This window comes from Trichechus manatus, unplaced genomic scaffold (assembly GCF_000243295.1).
Source record: "Trichechus manatus latirostris isolate Lorelei unplaced genomic scaffold, TriManLat1.0 scaffold00083, whole genome shotgun sequence".
Classification (NCBI taxonomy): Eukaryota; Metazoa; Chordata; class Mammalia; order Sirenia; family Trichechidae; genus Trichechus; species Trichechus manatus.
The window spans coordinates 9,278,673-9,295,554 of NW_004444019.1; the positions used below are offsets into that span (position 1 = coordinate 9,278,673).

General features: G+C 42.4%; 1 protein-coding gene across 2 annotated transcripts in view; it reads right to left on the bottom strand.

Moving 5' to 3' along the window:
- The window catches only part of B3GAT2 (beta-1,3-glucuronyltransferase 2), a 48,611-nt gene that overhangs the window by 685 nt on the left and 31,044 nt on the right, over positions 1 to 16,882 (bottom strand). For both annotated transcript variants that reach the window (XM_023735879.1, XM_023735878.1), the window contains exon 2: positions 14,661 to 14,805. In XM_023735879.1, coding sequence (XP_023591647.1) covers positions 14,661 to 14,805 — 145 coding nt within the window. The remainder of the gene's footprint in view (positions 1 to 14,660; positions 14,806 to 16,882) is intronic.

Sequence of the window (16,882 nt, forward strand, 5' to 3'; positions counted from 1 at the left end):
GGCTGAGGAATCCCTGGGTGGTACAAATGGCTGCTAACTGAAAAGGTTAGAGGTGCAAGTCCACCCAGAGGAGCCTCAGGAGAAAGGCCTGGCGATCTGCTCCCAAAAAATCAGCCACTGAAAACCCTATGAAGAACAGTTCTATACTAACACACGTGGGGACGCCATGAGTTAGAATCTACTTGACAGCAACTAGTAAAATGTGGCTGAAAAGCATATGGACTTCACCATCCTTATGGTGGGGAACCCACCCAGTTCTCCTGCCTGCCCTTTAATATCATTATTTATGCTTACCAAAATCAGCACTGCTGTAATTTACTTCATATTTAGAATACTGATTAACAGAAGTAAAATCAATTAACCAGAAGATAATAATACCTAATATACGATAATTTGATTCAAATTTCTAATTTGGTTCCAATCTGGGGGGTTTGGAGATCAGTACAGGAGATGGCAGGCAATTTTCTTTTTGTATTTCATTTTTCAAGAACACAAATCAGTGTATTTTCCTTAATGGTTTGGTCATAGAAAAAATCATTACTGTTTAATCTGTCATTTAACAAACTCTGAAAAGGCTCAGCCACTACAGTACTCTACAAGCCATCTCAGCAAGCAATTATTAGAACCTTTGTAATTGTTTTGGAAGTCTGACACTCTGGATCTCTCTGCTCCTAATGACTAAGGTGGCACTGTAAAATCAGGGACCCTTCCAGACTTAAAGCCATGAGGACCAATCCCCAGGAACATTCCTTAGCAACTTTTTGCCCTTCTCTACATTAAGTGAATTGATTTGTCCTCCTTTTTGCAATAGTCAGCAAAGTAACTACCAAATGATATTGGCAGTAATGGGGAAGCTGTGACAGCCAGCGTTTCCATAACCTCTTTAGACACCAGACCAGGCCAACGTCATGTTATAGATACACCCCATCGCCTACATGGGAAACTTTAAGCTGTCTGCAAACACAGCTTGGTACAGCAGGTGCTGAGTGAAGCAGAGCAAAGCAACAATCATAAAGCATTAGCCTTAGGGCTGGGCCTAGTGTCTTCCACCACTCCTGGAGGAAGGCAGCACGTTCTTGCAAAAAGAACACTGAATTTGTAATCACAAGCTTTGGGGTTTTGTTTGGGTCCTTGCACCTGGAATACTGACCAAGTTACTCAACCGTTCTTGACCCTGGAACGTCTCCATTTCCTCATCTGCAAGAAAGGTATGACACCTTCTCAACTCACTGTTTGATGTAAAATTAGCTAATGTATGGAAAGACTCAACTACAGCACTGCTCAAAAGATATAGAAATTTTAAATTTAATCATTATAAGTATCTCACGTGGCAGATGGTATTAGCCATCTTTGCAGATGGAAAAACTCTGCAGTCAGGGAAGGGCTTGCAAAAGCTCAGGTGGCAGAGCCAGTCCACCTGCATCTCACACCACTCTGCTAACAAGCTGGAAGCTTTCCACACAAGGCAGCTAGAATGGCCACAGCACTCAACAAAAAGCAGAAGGTTCAAACTGCACACAAACCAAGTGCCTTTTCTAATAGGTCAGTGCAGATTTTAGTGTTGAAAGATTCCTTGATTTTCTTCACAGGCTTATAAATAAGCTTCATCCTTTCTAACCAAGATGAGAGAGAGCGTGCCCTTCTCAATCACACTGAAGCTCCTGGTACATTTTTCACAAGGCTCCAGGTACTGATTGTATTTCCCCATTCTCTCATTTAAAACAAAATCTAAACTCTGTAAAAGTCATTCTGAAAATGATATGAAGTTAATTTCCATCATTTTCCTCTAAGATTAATACATTCATCATGACCACTGAAGGATTCAGATGGAGTATTTCCTTGCTTTCCTTAGCTCAGGAATATCTTTCTATCTGTTAAAGCAGCATTACATGGCAAAATCTACAATCTAAGCAAAGTTGATCGCCAGTTGTGAAGCTAAAATCACTTTGCTGCAAGGCCCTTTCCTGGTCTTGCTGGAAAATGGGAAGCACCTGGAAGACCAGTATCCTGGAGAGAGATTTTAGTGGGGCGGTGTGCACCACAGTATTTTATTGTCTAACAAACGAGAGAGACAATTCAGATGCTCTTCAATCACCTACCTCAATGTTCTTCGCCCGTGCCCTGCTCAGTGAGCTCTTCAAAGGAAGTAGGGCACAGCCAGCAGGCAGGAACCTCAAGCTAACTAGGCCAAACCTGGCTTGCTTCCTGGGAATCATCTGACCTGTGAAGCTGGGGAGAATTAAAGAGCTCTCCCTTGAAAACCAAGGCAAAGAGTTTTTAGTTTCTAAACCATTGGCTTCTAACCTAAAATAGTTATCTTGGGTTTTCTTCATTTCCAAGTATTTATGTACCCTTCCCTTTTTTAGTAGGAGTCCTGGTGGTGCAATAGTTAAAGCAATTGACTGCTAACCCAAAGGTTGGCGGTTCAAAACCATCAGTGGCTCCACGGGAGAAAGATGTGGTAGTCTGCTTCCATAGAGATTCGTAGTCTTGGAAACTTCGTGGGGTTGCTATAAGTCAGAATCGACTCAATGGCACTGGGTTTTTTGGATTTTCCCTTTTTTAGTGAAATTCAGCTTTAAAGATGTTTGCAGTAGCTTTTGAGACACTAGAAGCCTTAACATCAGGGGAGTAGGATTCTCTGTCCTGGTCAGTTGTATAAAAAATAAAACGCCAGTGAAAACTGGTTGTTCACTATGGAGGCAGGGTTCCGTGACTTTGGTCAAGTGGAGTCGGTGGGATATATTAACTTATGCTGAGGGACAGGGCCTGTCTCAATATATGCTTACTGACTGCTCATTAGAAAGGAAAATTTATAAGACATTTAAAGTTCATAACTAAAAACCAGACAAAATATTTGAAAACAATGGACTTCAGACATTAGAAAAGAGGCACACAAGTCAAGAGATCTTTGAGAAAAGGGAAACCAATGAGGTGAGCCCTACAATTGCCCTGAGCTTACTTCTGGGAGGGAGTGTGCAGGTGACACTGCAAGGAGGGGGAATCCACACACAGCTGTGCAGTCTCCTTGGGTTGAGGAAAACAGAATTCTGGGAGGCCAAGATAGCTAGAATTCACAGGCAAAGTACTGGAGAGGAAGGAACTCTTAATTTATAGAGGGTTCTCCTCAAGTCTTCAACGAAGTATGATCAGTGAATGCTTGTGAAACTAGCGAAGCCAGATAAAGAATCACTGGAAAGGAACAGATGGATCAATTTCGAGAGCTCTCTCAGGGCTGGGAATAGTTCACATTCGCAACAGTCACACTGGAGCTACCTCGTAATAGATGGAGTGCCTGGAAGAGTACTTGAAAGGTTATTGCCTCAGTACGAGGTCAGATTAGCCCCAACTAAAGACTGTACTTGGTTCTTCCTAACCTTAAAGACAAGCCTGGAAAGAATCAAAATCTTTCCAAGTAACTGTGTCCCAAAACAAAGCTCAAAAATACTTAATGGAATACAAAACTCATCTAGTACCTAAAACCCTGTTGGCATCAAGTCGATTCCGGCTCATAGCAACCCTACAGGACAGAGTAAAACTGCTCCATAGGGTTTCCAAGGCTATAAATCTTTATGGAAGCAGACTGCAACATCTTTCTCCCGCAAAGTGGCTAGTGGGTTCAAATAACCAACCTTCCAGTTAGCAGCCAAGTACTTGAACCACGGAGCCACGAGGGCTCTTCACCCAGCAACATAAAATTCAAAATGCCTGAGATACAAAAGTTAGCAGGCATACAAAGAAAACAGGAAAATAAGACCCCATATGAAGTGAAAAATCAACTGGAAACCCAGAAATGACAGCGGACAGAATTAGAGAACAAGTATGTTAAAACATATAATATACTTCATATGCAAAAAGGTAAAGACTGAACATGCTAAGTAGAGACATGGAAGATATAAAAAAGACCTAAAATGACCTCATAAGGAATGAAAAATACAGTGTCTGAGATGAAATACATTGGGCAGGATTAACAGCAGATTTAAAAAAAAAAAAAAAACCCTGTTGCTGTCGAGTTGAGTCCGACTCAGTGACCCTATAGGACAGAGTAGAACTGCCCCTTAGGGTTTCCACGGAGCGGCTGGTATATTCAAACTGCCGACATTTTGGTTAGCAGCCTGATCTCTTAACCACTGCATCACCAGGGCTCCAACAGCAGATTAGACATTACAAAATAAAAGATTAGTAAACTTGGTGACATAACAGAAACTTGAAACACAAAGAGAAAAGAGACCAACAGACAGAGAAAAATAACAGAAAAAAAGGTGAGGGGGAAATAGAAAAAAATTTGAAGAAATATGGCTGAAAAAATTCCAAAGTTGAAATATCAGTAAGAATAATGAGACTTGAGCAACACTATGAACCAACTTGACCTGACATTTACAGAATCCACCACCCAACAGCAGAATACACAATCTTTTTTAAGTGCATATGGAACATTTATTAAGATAGACCATAGTCTGGGTCATAAAACAAGTATCAATACATTCCAAAGGATTCAAATTGTACAAAATATGTTCTCTGACCATAATGGAATTAAATAGAAATCAATAATACAAAGATACCTGGAAAATCTCGGAATATCTAGAAACTAGGCAAAATATGTCTAAATAAAACAGATCAAGTTAGAATTAAAAAAGGGAATGAGAAAGTAGTTTTACTGAAAGAAAATGAAAAGACATCAAAATTTGTGGGCTGCATCTAAAGTAGTGCTTAGGTAGAAAATTATTTTTAAAAAAAGCAGTAAAACACTTACTAGAAAAGGAAGAAGGTCTCAACTCAATGATCTAAGTTCTCACCTTTATAAACTAGGGAAAAAAGACTAAGTGAAACTGAAAGTAAAAAAACAGGTAATAAGAGCAGAAATAGAACATAATAAAGTCAACGGAATTAAAAGCCAGTCCTTTAAATAAGTCAGTAAAATTGATAAATGTCTCCCCATACTTACAAGCAAAAAAGAAAGATAACACAAATTACCCCATGTATCTTCAGTAGTTTATACAAAAAGTACATGGCTGGGGTTCCAGACTCACCACCTCAGGGGCAAGCTGAAACTTACCAATCACCTTGTAAATGTTACAAGCAGCATTTTTTTTTAAATTGTGATTTAGGTGAAAGTTTACTGAGCAAATTCTCATTGAACAGTTACTACACAAATTGTTTTGTGACATTGGTTACCAACCCTGCAATGTGTTAACACTCTCTCCTTCTCCACCCCGGGTTCCCTGTTTACTTTCATCCAGTTTTCCTTTCCCTTCCTACCTTCTCATCTTTGCTTTTGGGCTGGTGTGCCCATTAGTCTCGTATACATGACTGAACTACAAAGCACGTCCCTCACGTGTGTTATTGTTGGCCCTACAGGCCTGTCTAATCTTTGGCTGAAGACTGAATCTCAGGAGTGACTTTAGTACTGAGTTAAAAGAATGTCTGGGAACCATACTCTCGGGGTTTCTCCAGTCTCTGTCAGACCAGCAAGCCTGGTGTTTTTTTGTTTTGTGAATTAGAATTCTGTTCTACATTTTTCTCCAACTCTACCTGGGACAAGTGGCATTTTCTTTTGAAAGCATGTGTGCTTTTTTTGTGTGTTTCAACTTGGAAATTACAAAAATAATCACAAAACGGCTTCTAAGCAAGTCTTTTAATGATTTTTTTTGTTTTTCTTCTGTCAATCGCTCTCATTTTGGGGTATTTTATCTAAACAACGGCCAGTGTGTATCTCAACATGCCATCCTAATTCATCGAGTGATAATGAGCACAGGTCCACCAGCTAGGAGGGAAATGAAGTTCATCATGAGTCCAAAGCAAATGCTCTTAAGGTATTACCTTAAAGAATAATCTGAAGTGGCAAATCCAAACGTTCACAGAACATTAGGCACTTGGGCATGTATCTATTCTCATTTCAGAGTCCCTGGGTGGTGGAATTGGTTAATGCACTGGGCAGCTAACTAGAAGGTTGGAGGTTGAAGTCCTCCCCGAGGTGGCTCAGAAGACCGACCTGGCAATCTACTTCTGAAAAATCAGCCATTGAAAACCCTATGGAACACACTTCTACTCTGACACACATGGGTTGCCATGAGTTGGGATCAACTCTACAACAACTGGTTTTCAACTGGTTATTCTCATTTCAACCTCACCATTACCCAGGAGGGGTGTGGTATGATCCTTGATCTACAGGTAAGGGAGCAGAGATTATGCTAGATCTTCAAGTTATACGGTCTGCTTGTGCCCAAGTGGGGCCTGGTGGTCAGTGATCCACTTACCACTCAGCTGCCTAAACAGATCTTGACCACTGCAATGATCAGTCAAACAAAACACTGGCATGATTCCTCTAAAAGAAATGTGTGAGCCATTTTTACCCAAAGATGCAGTCTGGTACTGCTTCTTAGATAAAAGCCATAATATTCACTAAGTGTCTACAGTGTTCTACCAAGTGCTTTGTGTGTGATGTCTTGTTCTGTGAAGAATTTTATTTCCCCTATTCTGCTGATAAGAAAATGGAGGCTCAGAGATAAAGAACTTGGTCATCTGGCTCTAAGTGGGTGAGTTGGGATTCAAAGCCGAGTGGGAGCATGTTACGGATTGAATTGTTCCCCCTGAACATATGTGTTGTGAATCCTAACCCCTGTACCTGTGGTTATAATTCCGTTTGGGAAAGGATTTTCTTTGTTATGTTAATGAGACAGGATTAGTGTAGGGTGTGTTTTAAGACAATCTCTTTTGAGATATAAAAGAGACTAAACCAGCAAGTAAGGAATCAGAGATGGGGGAAGAGAGATGCCAGGTCACAAGAAGATTGCCCAGGAGCAGAAGCTCGAGAGAGACAAGTACCTTTCTCACAGCTGACAACAACCAAGAGAGCCTTCTCCTAGAGCCAGCACTCTGAAAATTTGGACTTCTAGCCTCCTAACTGTGAGAAAATAAATTTCTGTTCATTAAAGCAACCCACTTGTGGTATTTCTGTTACAGCAGCACTAGATAACTAAGACAGAGGGCCACCTGTGGAGACACATGGACCTGAATCTAAATCCAGCTCTACTACTTAATCACTGCACAATCTTGCACAAGTCATTTAGCACACAAAAGCCTCAGTTTCCTTATATTTAAGTAGGGATGATATGTGTCGGGATCAACTCCACGACAACTAACAACACCACTATCAGCACCTCCCTCACGAGTTCAGTGAGGATTAAGAAAGAGCACACAGAGTGCCTAAGAATGCCAGCACCTGGTAAATGCTCAGTAAACAATATATCATTAGTAACTCTGCTGGACTTCCCTGATATAAGGGAAAGATTTTGGTTTTCAGAATTCTTATTTCTGAATGAATGCTTTAAAATTTTCTTGAGATCTTGAGAATTCCAATAAGCAAATACAGAGCTGCTGTAACTGAAGGGGGAGAGAAGCCTGCACACCCCTTTCCCCTGCACCCTTAAAGGGCTCAGCGGACTCCTTCCCCTGCTGAGCCCAGCTTGATCATCACAGCCTCACCATTGACTGCCCCCGGAACGCACAGGCCTCTTTACCCCACACGCTCACTTCTACCTGACACATCTACCCTCTTCCTCACATGCCCACCTCTACCAGATAAACCATGGCCACAGTACATGTGGACAGGACTAAAATGTGTTGTTGAGGCCATTAAATGCCTGCAAGTCTCCAGGATGCACCTCACCCTGTAAATGGGTAAGAAATGAGCAACAGGCTCCCTATTGCCCAACACTCCACCACCACCCCGCAGCTCCATGCACTGTCAGGACAGGACTCCCACAGCCTGGCAGCTGCAGACTTCTCCCAGAGAGCCCACACATCACTTCAGTGACAGCCACACTGCATCAACCTGGGGACAAAGTCCCATGCTGGTCCCCAGACCCTGCACTAAAAAGTATCATATGACACATCGAGCCACTCTTCTGAGAACATTTAGTAACATTATCTTTCTCGTGCAAAACATTCATGAACTGCAAACAAATTTTAAATGGCTTCAAAGTGGCAAGAAGGTCACTGAGGGTGCAATTAATTACTTTTGGGTGTGGCCTTTCTAGCCATGGGCTTGTAACTCCACTCAGGTGACTGTGTGATAGGATAATTGTGGTCTACCAAGGGGAATGGTCAGTTTTGCCTTAAAAGAGAGCCAGTTCCACAGGAAGGAGAGGAGGAGGAGCCCATCACCAAGGAAGGAGAGACCAGCAGGAAAGACAGGGCAGCAGGAGACAGAGGGCTTCCCGGCCCACGTAGAGAGAAAGCCGAGTGCCTTTGGGCTGAGCCCTAGGGCCAGGGAAAGGTGTGCCTGTGAGCATGGCTGGGAAGAGGCTGTCCTGATGGAAGAACTGTATCCTGAGTGTTCCTGAGCCTGAACTGTAACTGTTACTTCCCTAATAAACCCCATAATCGTGAATATGATCTGTGAGTTCTGTGTGGCCATTGCAATGAATTATCGAACCCAGCAGAGAAGTAGAGAGTGCTGTGTGAGGGACAGTTGGTGTCAGAAATAGTAAAGATCGTGGAGAGAGGAGGCTTGTCTGGCCTCCACATGGGAGTAAGCCTTGGGCTGTTGATCTTGATTCTCCTTCCCCCTCAAGAGGTTGGAGGAGGTCAGACATCACCCCCAAGCCGTTTTTACAGTCATTCCCTCCATTTTCTTGCAGTACAGGCGGTCCCCGGCTTATGAACATCCAATTTACAGACAACTTGTACTTAAAAATGGACTTCCATAAAACCTATTATATTAAAATTTTAGTTAAATACAATGGTTCATAATAATGAACGCAGGCATTACTTTGTGACACTCATGAAAATAATGCATGGTTTGGAAGTGTTTTTTTAAGTGTTTTACATGCATAGAAAGGTAAAATATATACTACATACTAAGACAAACGCTGGACAGCTGATGCTAAATAAGAACTGTATGTATCTCCTCCGACTTACCTACAAATTCAACTTAAAGACAGTCTTAGGAACAGATCTTGTTCATAACCTGGGGACTGCCTGTATTTATATTCATTAAGCAGAGTAAAACTTAATTTTGACTCTGCTCCACTGGCATCACTGGGGTTGGTGTCACCCCTCCTCATGGACCTCCTCCTGTACCAGACCATACAAAGCCCTTAATGTTTTTTGTACTAATGTTATTCATAAATTGTAATTACCATATATCACTCCTTCTTTTCCTTTAATTACTACTTCAGTCTCACCAAAAAATTATTAATACAGGCTCACAAATACTAATTACCACAATACTGTAGCTAAAACGCCAGAAAATCTGACAAAATCAATGACTATAAAAACACTGGCAGCAATGAAAACAACAGCACGTACTTGTTGTGCCTGCAGATGAAACCATGTGATTCGAAGCATCACTGTCATTGGGTAATAATGACAGCTCTGACCAGATGGCATTAGAAGGTTCAAAAAGTAAATGAGTGTAGAGTTTTAGCCTTGTAGGTATATTGATACATGCAAGCTGGGCTTACGAAAAATGCTTTCGTTGTTTTTATAAAAAATAATAAATTTCTGCTGAAACACTGCACAAAAACTTTATAGACAGTCATTTTGGCGTCACCCCCAGACAGTGTCACCTGGTACGGTCCACACCACCACAGTGACGCCACTGCTCTGCTCATCTGCACTGGTAATAATCTGATCTGAGTTCGGCTGGAGTTCAGCACTGCATTAGCTACCAAGAAAGGATTTGCCCAGTAAATTAACCCAGGCAAAATTCCTTCTCAACACATATCAAGACAAAGAAGGCCGTATACGCTGGTTATTTCCATGTCCCTACAGACAGGCCACAGAAAGCGAGCTTCAATGATCCGCCTGGAACCCCACCCTAGTGTTATCCTTGGTCCTCTCCAGTTTAATAGTCATTACTTATGAAGATAATAATAAAGTTTGCCTGGTAAGCTGCAGAGGGGACAAAACCTTTGTGGAATAGGGCAGTTTCTCAGCCCCACCTCCAGGCGGGGGCTGCATTACACGTAGGACTAGGACTGGGGACAGAGTGGAGGACAGGACAGTCAAGGCTGCATTCTGGTCACAGTGGGAGGTGGGGGAGCTTCAGCAATTACAGTTAATAATATAACACCACTGTGGTCAGTGTTATGGCACAGAACTACCAGCTGTTGTTGAGTTGATTCTGACTCATGGTGACCCCATGTATGTCAGAGTAGAACTGAAAATGTTATGGTTTTCAATGGCTGATTTTCTGGAAGTAGACTGCCAGGACTTTCTTCAGAGGCACTTCTGGGTGGACTCAAACCTCCAACCTTTTGGTTAGTGTCATGGATTGAACTGTGTCCCCCAAAAACATGTGTATCAATTTGGCTAGGCCGTGATTCCCAGTATTGTGTGATTGTCCACCATTTTGTCATCTGATGTGATTTTCTTATGTGTAGTAAATCCTACCTCTATGATGTTAATAAGGTGCAATAGGCAGCAGTTATGTTAATGAGGCAGGACTCAATCTACAAGATTCGGTTGTGTCTTGAGCCAATCTCTTTTAAGATATAAGAGAAGTGAGCAGAGAGACAGCGGGACCTCATACCACTAAGAAAGCAGCACCGGGAGCAGAGCGTGTCCTTTGGACTTGGGGTTCCTGTGCAGAGAAGCTCCTAGTCCAGGGGAAGATTGATGAGAATGACCTTCTTCCAGAGCTGACAGAGAGAGAAAGCCTTCCCCTGGAGCTGACGCCCTGAATTTGGACTTCTAGACTACTAGACTGTGAGAAAATAAATTTCTCTTTGTTAAAGCTATCCACTTGTGGTATTTCTGTGATAGCAGCACTAAATAACTAAGACAGTTAGTAACTAAGCCTGTTAACTATTTGCACAACCCAGGGACTCCATGGTGCAGAAGTACGGGAACTCTTAAATAGCGGAGGTTTAATGGTGGGTCCTGGCCTAATCTGGGGTGTCAGCAAAACGTTTCCCTGAGAAAGTGACCTTTAAGCTGACATCTGAAGGATCATTAGAGCTGAGCTAAGGAAAGTTTCCAGGCATTGGTGAAAGCCCCATGGAGAAGGGTAGGATATGTTGGAGGAACTGAAGAAGCGGGTAACTCCAAAGAGTAAGGAGAGGTGGATGAGGCTGGTGGGCAGAAGTGGGCAGGACTGTGCGGGGGACAGTGAGAAGTTGTTACCCCAAGAGCATGGCAAGCCTCTGAAGAACTGTGAGCAAGGGGCTGACAAGAATCCAGTTTGCATTCTTGAACTATTCTTCCTGCCTCGGGGTAAAGCCAGGGCTGGAGAGGGCAGGAATGGACACAGGAAGTCCAGGCAAACAGTATTACTGTCTTCCTCCTTATCTCATGCTCCACCCCCCAGCCCCCACCCCCAAACATCGCACTCTCCCACAACCTAGACACAATGAGTCCAGAACCTGGAAACTGTAGTCAGGTAATGGGATTTGTTCCTAATTTGCAGACTCTTATTTTTAGACAATTGGTGTTCTGGTTAATAGAATGTTCTAATTACCCAAGATTACCATATTTTATGCACACAAATTACAACTCAAAGGACAATACAACCAATTATACCAATTAAAATTAACCAATCTTAAATTTAATACATCAGTTATCACTGGACCGTAGAACAAAAAAGGTGTGAAAAGGTCTAAATTTCTGCTGACTTATGGCATTATCTCAAATGGCTTGTTAAAATTTTATAAACCCCCAATAGCTGTTGTATATAAAGCCTCCTTCCAACCCTCATGACCCTCCAAAGGCCTCATTACCCCATACCCAGATGGCTGCACGGGCCTCAGGCTCAGCTCCTTGCATTCACGCTGCACCTGCTATTACTTCATTTTCAAATCATACTTCTAATCATATCACTCCCCTACTCAAAACATTTCAAAGACTCCAATATCCACAGAGCTGAAGACAAATTTCTCATCCCGGCTTGCCTTTCCCCTAAGCTACATGCACACATGCACGCACACACGGTTTGTTGTTCCAGGGTGACCTGGGCCTCACATTTAAGGTGCCCCTCAAGTGCTATCTGTTCCACAAACACCTTTCCCAAACCTCTTCCAACAGCAGCTATGTTTTCTCTGTAAATGAAAATCCAGAATATTCCATTTGTACCTCAATTAGAGTCAGTTAAGGACTTATCATACCCATTCTTCTCTGTCAGATACCAAGAGACTTGAGGGCAGGGACTGCACAGTCCCTACAGGTGCAATGCAGTCCTATGCTCAATAGCTGTGGAATTGAGTCAACAGCCCTTCCTCCTTCTCTACTGACATTTGGCAGATGGCATGGCCTCCAGGCCTCTAATAACCCACATTGGTTCCCACTTCTTGGTTCCCACTTCTTGGTTTCCTTACTTATCTTCTTATCAAGGAGTAAGAGGTGATCCTGCCTGAACTGAACATTTAAAGTCCTGGACCCTCCCTCATTTACTCTCCTTTCAGCACTTAGCTCCCTTCTCTCAGAACTTCAACTTCTTTTCTGGCTTGGAGAAAAAAAAAAAATCTCCTACCTCTTGAAATCATCACCATCTATCTTCCTTTCTCATTCATGCCAGATTCTTGAAAGAGTTGTCTCCTGACCTTCCTGCTGCTTAGTCACACCCAGCCCCCGCCCCACTAGCCACCCTACTTCCCCTAAAACATGGATCTGACTGTTTCTCTTGCCTACTTTAAAAACGGCCTTAAATCTCTAGAGACTAGAAATTACTACCAACCGGAAAGATGGTGATAAGCCACAACTTACAGAGAAACTAAACATCAACAGAAATAAAACTATAAATAGGGTAGACCACCTACAACAGCCTCAATCCTTAGAATTAGAGCTTGTCAAAAACCACACAACCTGAGAGTTGGAAGGGATCTCAGAAGTCATTCCACTCATCCCTTCCTAACCCATGCCTTCTTGTACACTTCTAGCCACTCATTTACAAAACACCTATAATCACTGTTCTCTCAAAATGGAGCCTCCTTAACCCCTCCATGGATCAAACTTTCCCTTCTTCTTTGCTCTATTGGAAACAAGACTTTGGGAAAGGTAACTACCAAATGTCTGGCTGCTTTAGCAGTCACAAATCCTCACTTAGATATCTAGAGACTTGGGCTTTTCTTTTAGCTGCCCAAGGTGGGAAGCTAGGAAAAGGAAGGATATGTTGAAGACCATGACATCAGCTCATGCAATGGCCTCATTTTACACATGATGAAACTAAGCTGCAGAAAAGTGAAAGGATTTGTCCTAATATTCTCTAAGTTTTCTGCCCAAAGTAACACTTCTGGTCAGCAAGACGCCTGATTTTTCAAAAGATACATTATGGTCAGCCTTATATTTTCAGAGCCATAAACTCAGATTTGATTGAGGAAAGGACTCTTCCAAGAATCCTTAGGACCTTCCAAGTATGGCTCACCTACCTCTCCACATGCCTCCAGGTAAATGCTTTGATTGAGATACCATCTCAGCTTGGGGCTGTAAGAACTGAAGACCAAAGGGTTGAGGCTGGAAGAGGGGTGGGAGGTCAGGGAGCAGAGAGGGTGGCCTAGGAGAGGGTGAGCAGGGAATAGTAAGGGATTTAGACTGTCCTTGGGTCAGAGACCATGACACACCGTCCCACAAAGCTGGCACTCAGGAAGCATTTGTTAAATGTTGAATAAAATTATCCAATTTTGTCTTCCTCCATGATGCAGTGTGACAGACCTGCCACATTACCATCAATAAGGTTTTTCCCCAACAGCTCTTACTCCTAGAATTCTTCATAATCTCGCTCCCTTAAATTTACAATATTTTCAGAATAAAAGTGCTGAACTCAGTTCACAAAGCAGCCTTCTTCCCATCAGAATTCTGAGCATGGAGGTTTTGACTACAGTCAGGAAATACACACACAAGATTGCCCAAGCACAGGCTGACAGACAGACAGCGGTGCTTCAGCGTTGAAGATTGATGAGATCAATCTAGAAGCCTTTATGCCTTCATCTTCTAGGTTATAGATGTCAGTAGGTTTTTTGCCTCTAAGCATCATGTTTCAAACCACATCCTTCCACAGTTATCACAGTCATCATTTTATATAACCTACAGAAAATGAGTCACTTTATGATAAAGTAGCATTTTAGAACTTGTGGTCTACTACAGGTCTTATTCAGTTCAGTTGCTTGGTTAGAGAATAAAAACTTCAAAAGACAGTTAAAGTCAAAGTTAATAAATGCTTGAAATACCAGTAATCCAATTTTATATTATAGCTGTTAAATGTATCAATAAGTATTAAAATGGTTAACTTGTTAATTTTATATACTATTAAATTTTATCAATAAGCATGTGATATATCTTAACATATTGGTCTTCTAGAGAGAGGTACCAAAAGGTACCGCCCAACAGTGAGTCAGGGGCCAGGTCTACTTTTTCACCACTGAATCCCCAATGCCCAACTCTGTACCTGGCACATAAATGTTTGTTGGATAAAGGGGTGGCTGTATGGAGGTGACAAAATGCAATGGAATAAGTCTTTTCTAATCACCCCAAAAATCAGTTTCCACTTGAGTTAACCAAAGAGTCTATTTGGAAGATTCACTTAAATATATCATCAGCTGAATGTGTTACGATCTGGAATCTTCTAAAGCTTTCTTCCTCAAGTGCACTATTACAAACGTTTCTTCCTCAAGAGCACTGGTAAGAACATACAGGCAGGAACAAATGTCACCATCCACACTCACCTGCCATGTCGATGGCAAAAGGCCTGTCTGCTCTCCAGCCAGTGTACCAGCCGACAACTTTGCCGTTTTCCACCAACGGACGTTCATAGCGTCGCCCACCAACCAGGCCCACTGGCCAGACAGAGACCTTGCGTGTGGTTCGCATCTACAGAAAGGGGAAAGAGAGGTGTTTTAGGTTTCCTTTGGGAAAAGAACTTAGAAGGAGGAAAGCAATGTGATCCACATAGAAGAAATGTGTGTGTCAGGGTTGGGGGAGTCATTTCTCAAAGCTGTACGTTTCTCAATAGAATCCTTCTGCTGATACATTGCTACCCTGCTATATTATTGTTTGGCTGCTCAATGCCATCAGCTGTGTACTCAGTCATGAGTTCAGCCAGTGGCTCAAGGCTTAAGAGAAATAAAGTGGGTGTCAATACCTGAACACCGGTTATCTGAAGCTAAATTGAGACTATCAAATATTTTCTACTTGTTTCAAAGTCGGATCTTTAAACAGTACTTTGTATCTTCTGAAGTGAGGGATGTTTCCACCTTTAAGAAACTATTACTCAGTAACAGCAAACACTTCACTCCGAGGGGCCATAGGAGCCTTCTTTCTCTCAATTTTTTATTGCTAGAGATACAAGAACTCTTGGCAAGAACTCTTGGGGACATTAATAATGGCATCCAGTTACAGAACAGCCACCAGGCATCCTCCAGAGTGACAAAAAGAAAAACGCACACTAAATTCACCTGCCTTTCAAGGGCAATTGGGCCGAACTAGAGAGGAAAACGACACGGCAGTTTGGGAGCAGGTCTTCTTGTGGCACACACTGTGGTAGGCGGTGGGAACCTGGTTAAACAAAACCCTCTACTGAAAGTTATTTGCTGAATTTCCTTAAGGAGAATGACACGCTTGCAATAAAGCTTGCTGACACCGAGCAACATTTTTAGGGAAAAACCACCACACTGTGACCTTCTTTCAGGCCATGTGTTGAACACGGTTACAGTCAGCCCACATGACACTTTTGTGCAACCTAGAAAAAGGCATCCATTCTCCTTGGGCAGATACACTTCAGGAGGGGCCGTGGCTTGGCCATCAAAGTGCAGGCTGGGGTCCGAATCAACTCAAGGGCAACTACCACCACCACACCACCACCCGCTCACAGCCGGGTGTACCCTGCACTGAGCAGGTCTCAAAAAATTATTTTTAACTTTAATTATTAAAATTTTATTTTGAGATAATTTTAGATTCACAAGCAGTTACAAGAAGTAATAGCGAGATCTCATGTACCCTTTACTCAATTTCCCCCAAAGGTAACATTTTCTTTTTTTTTTAATTGCATTTTAGAAGAAAGTTTACAGAGCAAACTAGCCTCTCATTAAATAATTAGCACACCTATTGTTTTGTGACATTGGTTGCCAAACCCACGACATGTCAACACTCTAACTTCTTGACCCTGGTTTCCCCATTACGAGCTTTCCTGTCTCCTCCTGCCTTCTCGTCCTTGCCCCTGGGCTGGTGTGCCCATTTTGTCTCGTTCTGTTTTATGAGCCTGTCTAATCTTTGGCTGAAGTGTGAACCTCAGGAATGACTTCATTAATGAGATATAAGGGTGTCCGGGGGCCATTCTCTTGGGGTTTCTCCAGTCTCTGTAAGACCAGTAAGTCTGGTCTTTTTTTGTGTATATATGTATGTCAGTTAGAATTTTGTTCTATATTTTTCTCCAGCTCTGGTCAGGACCCTCTATTGAGATCCCTGCCAGGGCAGTCGGTTGTGGTAGCTGGGCACCATCTAGTTGTGCTGGACTCAGTCTGGTGGAGGCTGTTGTAATTGTGGTCCATTAGTCCTTTGGACTAATCTTTCCCTGTGTCTTTGGTTTTCCTCTTTCTCCTTTGCTTCAGACGGGGTAAGGTGTCAAATAATTCTTGACAGGCTTTTAACCACCAGGTAGTAATTTAAATGTTGGCCTAAGTGTAACAAGCAATCAGTATGTGCTTGCTCTGTGCAAGGGACATGCCAGGTGCAAAGTCAAAGAGCTCACAATCAAAGAAGATGACAGTTGTCTTGGTCATCTAGTGCTGCTATAACAGAAACACCACAAATGGATGGTTTTAATGAAGAGACGTTTATTTCCTCATAATCAAAGTAGGCTAAAAGTCCAAATTCAAGGTGTCAGCTCCAGGGGAAGGCTTTCTCTCTCTCAGCCTTCTCATCAGTGTTCCCCCAGACTAGGAGCTTCTCG